Source organism: Bombus huntii, chromosome 2 (assembly GCF_024542735.1).
Source record: "Bombus huntii isolate Logan2020A chromosome 2, iyBomHunt1.1, whole genome shotgun sequence".
Lineage (NCBI taxonomy): Eukaryota > Metazoa > Arthropoda > Insecta > Hymenoptera > Apidae > Bombus > Bombus huntii.
In genome coordinates, this window is record NC_066239.1 from 801,956 (window position 1) to 814,463 (window position 12,508).

The 12,508-nt window shown below is 31.1% G+C and overlaps 1 protein-coding gene across 1 annotated transcript in view; it reads right to left on the minus strand.

Annotated features, from left to right (window-relative positions):
• The window catches only part of LOC126873570 (serine-rich adhesin for platelets-like), a 134,060-nt gene that overhangs the window by 84,857 nt on the left and 36,695 nt on the right, over nt 1–12,508 (minus strand). The window contains exon 3 of the mRNA XM_050634614.1: nt 10,411–10,997. Within this exon, the coding sequence (XP_050490571.1) occupies nt 10,411–10,997 (587 nt within the window). The remainder of the gene's footprint in view (nt 1–10,410; nt 10,998–12,508) is intronic.

Here is a 12,508-nt window from a genome sequence, read left to right on the forward strand (position 1 = left end):
AATCTAGTGTAACAATCTCGATAAATAAGTCATAATTACGAAAATCTAATGATCGTAGAAAACATTTAGACCAGATAAAAAAATGATGATAGAACATTTAGCAAAAGTACCACCAAAATGACGTACAAAACAGTTTAGAAATAAAATCGATCTAAATGCAGAATTCTATTGGAACGAAACAAAAGAAACTTAAAAGATGTGAAAACAATAAGAATAAAACATATTTCGCGTATGAAATATCACGTAGTTTCTCGTGCAATTTGTATGTATATCCATTCGCATTTCACTAGTTTCGCTGACCGAACAAAAATATTATATATCCCTAAAATCGCGAATCGTTTCGTTCAATGTTCCGAGCTCGACTGGCTTTTTGAATTAACGTTACACTGGCCTGACGTCTGATACAATACCACTGAACTATATATGTACATAATACAGTGCGTAACGAATGTTATGAAACCAGAAATAAATCTAGTTTAAAATTGGCAGAGGGCAGAAAACAGTAAGGAAAATTGAACATCTCAATGCCACGTGAATATCATATTCTTTATATTATGTAGCAAAATATTTCGATCTAAATTTTCAAAGAAAAATTGTTAACCCAGCTGCATCCTTTCAGCCGTTTTAGAGTTTATTTATCGTTACTAATATCTTAAATTTCAAGAAAGATGTAAAAGGATTTTTAGCATAAATATTATTTTATACGTTAAAAGTATTTTTATATGTACATCAAAATAAGAATGGTATTAACCCCTTAACCTTCGATTTACGTTCGAGAATGCCCGTAATATTTACGTTTGGTCCAATCATCTACTACGGGCTATGCCCGTAATATTTACGTTTGGCCCGATCATCGTAGTACGGGCTATGACCGTAGTCGTAGGTTAAGGGGTTAAGATTAAGACAAAAATTTAACCACAGTAGATAGGACTAGTTCTTTCACTCTTCCCCAATTATCTTTCTCATTGATTCATTCCTAACATATTGTTCGAGTATTTCTTTTACAGTTTTCAGGAACATTAACCTTTCTTAACATTACTCCCAACTTTGTCGTACATTCACAGAAATACAGGAACAATGAGATAAATCTGGCGATCTTGTTTTTATTGAAAAACGTAAAAATCGAGCTTGATTTTATGATAAACTAAAATATTTACGAGAAAATAAATAACCAGTCGAGGACTGGACGCTTGTAAACAGATCGTTCGATATCTGGAGGAGAGAGACGCAGCTTCTATGGAAAACAAAAATGAGTGCCAGCGACAATAAACAACAACCATGTCAGTTACTCTTTGGAAAAACAAAGAATCTCTTGGTCAATTTAAAAATTTTCCAGAAATGTATCAGATAGCGATTAAATACGTAGATTGGATCGTAAAACACATTTCGTAAATATAAAATATATTTGTACATATTGAATTTGGAAAAATCATAGCGAAATCCAAAAAGGCTGTAGCTAATTAAAAATATTAGCAGTTTAAATTAAAGTATTTTCTTTGTAAATTCGATGATTTTTTCATCTCTTACTACTAACCCTAACTTTAAGAGCCCTTTCTCAAAAATATTGTCCATTCTTTTTATGGTGTTTATTAGTAATGAATTCTTTAAAATATCTTCTACTTGCACTTCTATTTCTACTTTTACTTCTTTCTTGGAGTATTTAATTTTTACACTGAATATGTTTCTAAACACTACAATACTAATAATACAATATTTCAGATAATAAAATATTTGTAGTATCTATATTTTAGATATTAAAATATATTTAAAAGTATATTGACGGATTCGTTTGAATTTTGTCGTATTTCGAAAAAGTATATTATTTATGCGATGAAAAAATTCTATCGTAATTCTGTTAAGTCAAATACAAATTGTCAATAGCTAATCATTAAAGCTTAAATCGATAAGATTACAAAATATCTTACTCGACAGAAGACATACATGTATTCATATTGATATAATTTGTAGATAAATTAATAAATGAATATCCCGCTAAAATTGTCACTTTTTTAATTTTAAGATTGTTTCAGACCTACTCAAACTTTGTGTACATTAAGAAATATAATACTTATAAACAACATAAAGACAGCCAAAGGAAAATAAGATCCAAAAATAATATTGAGCAAAGTGCATAAACCACATTCTGTATAAATTAAAAGAACATGAATATATATTTGAATATACCTATGTATGAATATATATACATATGTATACACAGTATATTTGAAAATATATAGATATTGTACATATTAAAAATATTTGAAACTTATACAGGGTGGTTGGTAACTGGTGGTACAAGCGGAAAGAGGGTAATTCTACGCGAAAAAAGAAGTCGAAAATATAGAATAAAAATTTTTCGTTTGAGGCTTCGTTTTCGAGAAAATCGACTTTAAATTTTCGCTCGGTACGCCTGCGGTACATTATAACGGATCTCACTGTAGATCGTTGTCTCGATGGAAAAATTAAAAAAAAAAAAAAAAAAAACCTCTTTTTTTACGTGGGGAAATCCGGCGGATTTTTATCGGCTAAAACCCCACGGGCGGGCCTAGGTGTAGTTCAGCAACGAGTGAAACCGTTCTCCGGGGGTACTTCCCAAACACTCATAGAAGCACAACAACATAGTAGGCAAGGGGGGGCCCCGCTTGCCCGTTGTATATACTTCTAAGATGATATTTGGTTTTCCACCTTGGCTTGCCCAGGAGTGGTCTCGAACTCGCGACATCTTACTACCGCATACGCCCTTTACGAGCGTAGCTAGCGAACCCGCCGAGTATTTACTAGTTGTTGACGCATTATGTTCATCAAGTTGTCCTTATACTCTGGTATAAGAAAACTTTGGTCTTCAGTGTTGCTACAACGAACACGTGTTTTACAGCTGATAAGATAATAAAATATAGAATAATAGAAAATATAGAATATATAGAATAGAAAATATAGAATAAAAATTTTTCGTTTGAGGCTTTGTTTTCGAGAAAATCGACTTTGAATTTTCGCTCGGTACGCGTGCGATACGTTATAACGGATCTCACTGTAGATCGTTGTCTCGATGGAAAAATTAAAAAAAAAAAACTAAAAAAAATTTCTGTACCACCAGTTACCAACCACCCTGTATATAAAATATTCCTTGAAAAATAGATCGATTTATTTTTTAATGACAAATTTGTTATTTATATAACAGTAAATTATCTAACGTACTTCTTAGTATAGAACTTACTCTGTTTGCCATTGATCTAATTATTTTAGAGTATTGTACTTTAGAAATGAAATTCTGTGTTATATACATACATACGTGTATATTTGCAACGTATAGTAACGGATAAAAATTGAAACAGTGGAGAATAATACTTTACTTGGGATGAAATGATAATGCTAATAAATACTGTGCATATCCATGTATAATACTATTCATTGAAATGATTGCATAAATTAAATTGAAAATATATAAATTTAGGATATGTTGAATTCATAACGTGTGGCGAACTACAAACATTAACGCAAGAATCAATCGACAATTTGGTAATTGAACAGTGTTAAACAGTATTAACATTTTCAATTAGTATAGAATTGCTTTCTATCGATATCAGATTACACTAAAAGTACGGCAACAAGTTATTCAAATTGAAATACATTTGCTACTACAATTTATATTTCAATTACGAATGGTATTTTTCTATAATTCACATAGTCAGTACATAAAAAATTAAGAATATTCCTTTTAACGATCGGTACATCTCGTAACTATCCTCAAATTATCCCTGCTACATCCTCTAGGAATTTACAAAGCAACCGTGCTTTTTGTAAAAAAGTATGAAGAATTTCTTAGATTCGTAGAAGGCATGGAAGAATAGTTATTTAAGCAATATGCGTGATTTCTCGTTTTAGTTTAGTTCAGAATAAAATTTAATCAGATTCTCTTAAAACATAGTAAATTTTTTACTCGTAGAAATGAGTCAACAACAATTTGAAGTCCGCAGTAGAATTAAAATTGTATTTTTTAATTTGTTAACCGGTTCGTCTCTTGATCAGAAACATCCATAATTGGAAAATTAAAAGTTTACAAAGGCAGATCAATCTTAGTTAGATCTTAAGTATAAATACGATATAACTTATTTTTTAACACAGAACTGAAACTACACATAGGAAGATACTGGGTACCTAAATAAAGAAATTAGTACAATGCCCGACAGATTGATAATTCAAATGCACGTATAATGTATTAATAATTTCGAAATTGAGGATATGTCGATTGTTTCGATATATTTCGATTACCTTATAAGTTCCATGAAATTCTGGACATCGATCTAAATATGGCACTAAAGAATATTTCCGAATTCTTCCGACACTCAACGACACAGCCGACATATTTTCACAAACGACGAAAAAAACAGCGCACCACCAAAGTTTTCAAATATTCATGACGCGGGGGTCGTGTATCTATTGAGATTTCGCCACTGACTGACAGTACCAGCACTCGTGGGTGGCACAAGCCACAGGGATTCACTATCACCTATCTGATATCTTTTCGTTTCGTCAAGAAATCGTATCGATAATAATTTTCCCTGGAGAATTGTGGTAATGTTCTCTTATCGCGAATGAATTGTGATTAATAAGATAATACCTCGTATATACCCATCCAGGCCAGTCATTCCAAAGCTTGAAAAACGTTTAACCGAAATTTAAAGCCATATAACTCGGCTACAGATGTAATATTACTAATTTATACCTATTTCGTGTAATCTTACTGAATTACGCCGCTATTGACAGCCATTCCCAAAATTTCTAATATCCTCTACATTGAATACGGCTTTTTGTGTAGTGCTGGATAAGAAAATACTAGTTCATTGCCACCGGAAAAAATATCAGGCAAAATTTCTTGACCTACGCGATAATCAACGAATTATGTTTGCTGATTATATTCTCGCCTTTACCTTTACTACCTTTACGTTTTAGAAGATAACCGTATTGCACGATTTAATGCTTCGAACTTATATGATTCTCTTAAGATTGCTCGATTTAGCACTAATAATATAAAAAATATAATAAAGTGTTACAATTTGCACACTGCAGATACAACACTAATGCAATACTTACAATACTAATGGTATAATACAAAAAGTTTCGTCTACTTCGGATTGCTTAATACATTAATAATTGCTTCTATGTATACAAAAATATTGTGTCAAAACCAAGTTGATTGATGTAGAACAACAAATATGATGACTTTCGCTTTTCCGCTCATCATTTTTCTTTTTCTATTTTTCAAGGTCACTGACAATTTTTAAGCGGGACAATTTGTATGTGCTAGACTTTACACGTTATTGTTAATACTTTCGTGATTCACATTTTATTAAAAGCTAAATTTAATATTATCATTTTATCTGTATTGCCAACCTAACCCCTTCGTGTTCCTTCAGTTCCTTCGTAAGGATAAACAGACTAAACGTGTAAAACATCATAAGTAAGAGATTATTGTAAATATTCCAGTCGTCGTTTCCATACTTATAATTCTTGTTTGTATACTTATGTTCGTACTGTAACATATTTCTTATTGTATTATATATATTTATATATATTCCTTATTTAAACGTATATATAGAATAAAAGTAGAAACTATTTGTAACATATAACCATTTAAGCGCGACGACACGCGTTGCGAAATCTCAATTAGTTGTCATCGTGCATAATATGATATAATATAATATAATATAATATAATATAATATAATATAATATAATATAATATAATATAATATAATATAATATAATATAACATAACATAACATAATATAATATAATATAATATAATATAATATAATATAATATAATATAATATAATATAATATAATATGATATAATATGATATAATATAATATAATATAATATGATATAATATAATATAATATGATATAATATAATATAATATGATATAATATAATATAATATAGTGTATGTTTACGGTTTTCATTCCGAATATGTAGGTATGTATATAGGTACATAATTTCATAAAGATGGCAGTTGAGCTTCGACGTATTGCATCGCCATCTATCAACTAATGCAAATAACATTAAGATCTGCAATGCGTCGAGAAGCGCGTTCGACGATAAAGATGTACATACATGCATCAAGCTTTTCTCTAATTCAAGGAAAAATATAAGACACGTTAAATAACTCTCATCATTGTTGGAAATAACAACGAAACAATTCTATGAAAGAATGCAACATGAAAATGTCACGACTAAAATAGATTAACCGCACAGAGTATGCAATTACTCAGTTCGGATGCCTATAGCGAACACGAAGCACGTGTAAAATTCTTTGTATTCTAAAACGGGCTTATGAGTCGTCAGACGGCCATGTTACGCAACAAAGAGTAAAATATCGCAAACAAATAAAGCACGTTTACTTCGCTTGATTTCGTTGGTCGTTTTTAGCAAATCGGACGATGCGAAGCTTAAGAACATGTTTAAGATTGTGAACATTCTAGATTGAACTTCCTTTCGAGCATTATCTAATTAGCATTACTGATCGATACTATCGCATGTATTGTCTTATCTTCATTACAAATCGTCTTTCGTACGATTTATTTACTAACCTAATCTCTATGCGTTACTAATTGAGCCAACAATCCACGTACGGGAAGCATTCGCAAAGGAGACCTTACGTGTCGACGTATCCGTCATAGTCATAATAGCCCTCAACGCATTGTAATTCGTCTTTCAACCGAATCGATAAAGCTTAAAGGAAGCCTTGTACCTACGTTCCCCTGTCTCCTAACCTCACCCACGAAACATTGAATTGAAACATTAAAGTCACATATCGAGATCTGGATCGAACGATATCGAAAATTTAGAAATACAAACTTCGAACACCTTTACACACATTTCCACCTAAGATTTTATGCAATTCTTAATAGTATGTAGATAAATGTTGTAAATTGATCTCTAATCTCATGCGGAGATTAATGATTATTATTACCATTAGCATTATCGTATCATCGAAAGTAAGATATTTCTTTTTTGAACTTATCTACTATAATCAGTGTTTTTAAATTAAATATGCTAGTATTTTAAATATGTTTTTAAATATTTTAAATATGCTAAATACTTTGTTTAGTCTTTAGTCAAATTTCCACATACGATGCATGAATGTTAGTAAAATATATAAGTCAATAAATATATAAAGTAATATTTATCGTATTCTTATAGAATTTTCAAATAATAGACCTTAATTATCTGTTTAGAAATTTTCCGGCAGTATACTAAGATTAAATATTACATACATATATTACATACATACGATTCATCGATATATCTAATTCCTACTTGAAATTCATTTAAAATGTTTAAATTCTTAATTTTTTTAGTGTTCAAGTAGATGATAACAACAGTCTTTTCGTGACTTTAGACAAATCTTTTTATACAATTTAGATCTTAAAAACTAGATAGTCTCTGGGGATAGACATTTTCCTCAGAATGCTTTCTTACAAATTTTCATATTTATTAGTTCTTTAAAATTAATTTTACCGTGTTTTAATAAGGAAATATTCTTATAATACAGAATATACTGACTGTTTATCAACACACAGTTCATTACTTATGATTCTGTAATTAAATTATATCTTATCAAAAATAACTAATTGTAAATATGTGTATACTTTTGATCAGTAGTATAAGTACATACTTACGTATATATGTATACACATATGTCGATCTTTACTCTTGACATCAAATGTTTTTTTTATATTTTGTGATTTAAACTAATACATTTTTCTAATTTTATATTATAATATTAAATAAAAAATAAATTCACATCAAAAACTAATAACTAAAACATACACATTCTGTTAAGGCGAAATATTAATCAAAAAAATATCTGTAATCAACATAAAAATTGAGATAATTTCATTTATTGAACCTTAAGATTTGTTAATTAAAACAAAAATTTTGTGCAATTATTTCACGTTCTATGGATATCCTTTGTTGTTTTAAAAATAAGAAAAGACTTTGTTACGAAGATCTCTGTTCGTTGCCCTGACACTTAGTGATAGTAAGGTAATCTACACTTTAAAGAAGAAGAAGGTAAGGCCCTCCAAGTTTCTTGAGGCCAATGTATCACACCTTTCGTCACACAACTACGCAATAACTGTTTATGTTCAGGATCGTTCGTTACACTTGTTATTTACGAAAACTGTTTTACATGATTCGCATGTTTTACTCTTCTTAAAAAAAAATTCTTAAAAAAAATAAATATTGAAAAATTGGCAAAGTTAGAAAACTAATTCTGTCATATCTATAGACCTCTTACTGGTAATGAATTGTATCTCAAAAAAGACCTGCTACCGAGAATTTGAATCCTTAGGATTTCGATATTGAAGTAAATTCGTGCGACTATACATATCACTTCTTTAAAGACAGTTTCTGCCAATATTACTCAATATGTATTACTACCAGAACGAAAGAAATCAAATCTGAGTAGAAATTTATTTTCACTATTAGATACCATTACAAGTTCCCCATTTCAGCTACTTTACATATTATTGTATATTATGTGCATTCTTTGCACACTTACACTTTTAAATTTCCCATAAATAAATAAAAATCTGCAGTATTTCACTGCAGAACATACTATAAAACTGCTTTAAAACATAATAATATTGGTAAAAACATACGTAACATACATAAAATTGATTTATAAAACAAAGTTACTAATAAATTTCATTATATCATATATCGACATCAATAAATACGATTATATGTAATAATAGTAAAATAAAATAAAATTTTGTCTTAAACAATATTCTTTTCAAATTCTTTTTATACTAAGCATCTAACGAAATAATAATTAACAATTAATAGTTACTTAAAGATTATTTCCAATACTTGAAAAGGAGAAAAGAATTACTATATAAATACAAATCGTTTGATCAAAGGGAAATGTAACTGAAAGACCGTTCTAACCCAGAGGGAAGGACTATGGAAAATAAAGAAATAAACTAAAATGCAAATCATTTTGTGAAATCACGCGTGAAGTAAGGAATCAATCCACCACACCTTACTATGATGTACACTACGCGAATATGTATAGTCGTGAACGACAATTTAAATAGTTAATAACGAACTATTTCCATCACATTTACTTTATCTTCGTGCAATTTATTTCTTTTAAAAGATATAAGAAGCAACAAAACAGCAGACCTTCACAAAATAAGCAACGTTCTTTCTCCGTTCTAACCGGAAACGAACATTATTATCGCTGCTGATAATTTCCTGCCTAAACGCAAGGAATTTAGATGAAAAGTATCATCGACTCGTAAACAACCTTGTGACCAACTATTTTTATGTATAAAAAGATATTTCATACTCATTATTTAAGAAAATAAACGAACAATCATGTCGTAATTTGAAACTGTATCTTCAATTTCCGCGATTCTTCAGTCACCGTCCATTTTCGCATATATATAAATATATATATTAATATGAATGTTTGTAAAAAAATAAAATCTATATTAATATAAAATACAACCTAATTAACTTACATATGTATGTAAAGTTATTGTATGAAAATCAGAATTTAAACGATTTTGCTTAAGAATAACAATTATAAATGATCGAAATCATTTTGTTTATAAATAACCATCATTCATGACGGAAATTGTTTTTAGTTACAGATCATCATTTTTGGCGATGAGAATATTTTTTGGTTAGTAATGAGTTACCAGAATACCAGAAATCGCCAGAAATCTCTTAGAAATTTAATAACCATTGTCTTAAAATTGCCTTAAAACTAAGAATTAACTTTTTCAAACTGATGTCTTCGTAAAAACTTTTTAGAATATATTTAGATATTTGTAACAGTATAGAAAAAAATTGCATAGGAAATAGAAATTTATCGATTTTATCTAATGACTATCAAATTTTATCAAACTATATGAATAAACAGTTCAGATAATTCAAAATTGGCTCACAATTACCTATACCTAGTTTACTAATTAGCACTAAAAACAAAAGGAACAATGATTACGAATAAACCAAAAGATTATTTTTTATAATAATATTTTCTCAACTACATTTCTATTATCCATTAATAAAGCGAGTAAGTTACGGTGTCACTGTCACTAGCATCAGCATATCGTTTCTCTTGTTCAATCATCTATCTAATCTAGCTATCCCTAAGACGACTTTCCTCATAGATAAAACCTCTCATAACCAATGTATGTAATATGTAGATACCTAGAACATCTAACAATAAGTCTTAGCATACCTTTCCTTTACTCCCCTAATATTTCCTACCGTGATACTAATACCATCATTAACAACCCACATGATCAGACAAAGCCTCATTTCTTGAAAAGATGTGATTGAATTTCCACAAAAAATTAAATATATAACTTGGCAGAAACAATTTCACTTACCTTTCTCTTTCTCTCCTGAACGAAATCTACCCTGCGAACCCAGACTTCCTCCGTCGAATCATAATCAAGAGTGCTAGAACTACTCGCTTGACTCTTCATTTCTATCAAACTGCTGTCGAAGAACCTTTTATCGAGATGAGGACTAGGCAGAGGACTGGTCCTCGAGAAAGTCATACTGGTCGAATAGGTCGGCGGGTCCGTGGCTGGGAAGGTCATCCCAGGGCCAGTGGTATGCCTTCTTCTTAGAGGAGGCTTCGTGGTGGACGTCGGTGAAGTAACCGTCGAGGTCGTAAACCTAGATGACGAGGTAGTTGTCGTAGCAGTCGTCGTCGATGTGATCGTCGAGGTAGTTGTCGAAGTTGTCGTCGTTGTCACCGAAGGGATGGTAGTTTGGGTATTCGGTTCGGATATACTGGGGGTAGGATTCGACTTTTGATCGATTTTCTCAGAGCTGGATTTCTCTGAAGTAGACGGACTAGAAGCTTTCGAAGAGTCACTATCGTTCTTTTCGTCCAACTCTTCCGTCTTCGCAACATCCTTCTTACTTTCACTAGCATTTTCCGCGGTCGATGCTTCCAAGTTTTTCACTGAAACACAAAAAAACGTATGTTAGCAACCACATACTATGAAGGATTATCGATGCCACTTGGCCTGACGTTGTTCAACTTTACGACAATTTTGCCCTCCTTCTTGTTAGTACGAATGTGCCCTATTTAGTATTTTTTCATTTTAAGAAAAACTAGAAAATCCTACGTGTTTCGTAGAAATCTGGAAACAGTCTAGAAACATGCGTCATTTATTAAGACAGGTTGAAGTTAAAATGCCAGTAAGACATTCTATTGTGATACATATGTTGGTATGACAGCTAAGTCTTCGGCAATCTTCAATTTTTAACGAATTTTTGTTTATTTTTCTTCAAATAAAAATTTAAAAAAACCGGAGCTTCAATCCATTTATATATTTAGAAAATTTTCATATAAAAATTTGTTAGCTATTCGCTAAAATGCGATAGGAGGCAACAGCGATCACTGAAATCTAAGGATAAACCTAACATCTAACGATACGATGTTCGCAGGTTTGCCTTGGAATGCATGATGGTCTCTTTGAGCATCTTCTGTAAAACAAATAATGCGGCACAAAACTCATTAAATCTTATAAACAAAAACAAATAGGACATATGTTTATATCCCTTTTTATTGTTTTCTAGTGTATAATCAATTTCTGCTGCGAGTGTATTTCGACTGTCACACTCTGTCCTATCACGACTGTCCTATCAAGAATAGGAATACTGTTCGTAGAAGAAGAGTATGAGGAATAGCACGAAACTTACCTCGCTACTTCTAAAATTAATGCATGCCAGACTGATTTGACTAAACTAGGTAATAATTTATGCATATGAAAATGACATAAAATTTTCTAATAAGTACGAATTAACGGTGAACATTCCTGGTGGCGATCTCGTTGTCCAATTTTAATTATCGACAAAGTTGCTATTATTTGAGTCGGTCGCACTTGTAACACCCGCTCCTTTCACTGTTATAAAGTCTGATACCGAGCATTGAGCTGCGTGAATCGAGTCGACACACGTTCGTTTGCACAATTTGCCAGACTCTATCATGCAGCATCGTAACATGTCGCGTTGTACGTCGTCTGTTATTATATTTTTCTTCGCACGAATATCTATTCCCGTGGCTGACAAAACATGCATAATATTAACGGGCAGCGATATAATTCAAGAAAAACAACTATTAAACTTGTTCGGGCTGCCGATTTGAATAAGGAAAGAGAACGTGGAAGATTCGCAAGCACTTGGAACTATTACATCGTTGGAAACGTGGAATATTATGCTTCCGGGGGCACTCTATAAATAAACATCAGCTAAATGAAGTAACTGTTCGCATCTCTAGCTGTGTTCCATGAAGTGGGTAATTCGCAAACAGTAGACGCGTTGCTCTCGTATATCGCAAATAAAAAGTCGTTTCGATTGGTAGTCACGAGAAAAATAAATTAAATGAATGGAAAATGTAACGCGTTGTCATTAAACTTATCGACATGGTATATTTGATTGGTAAAAATTATTCTGAAATATAAAGCATCA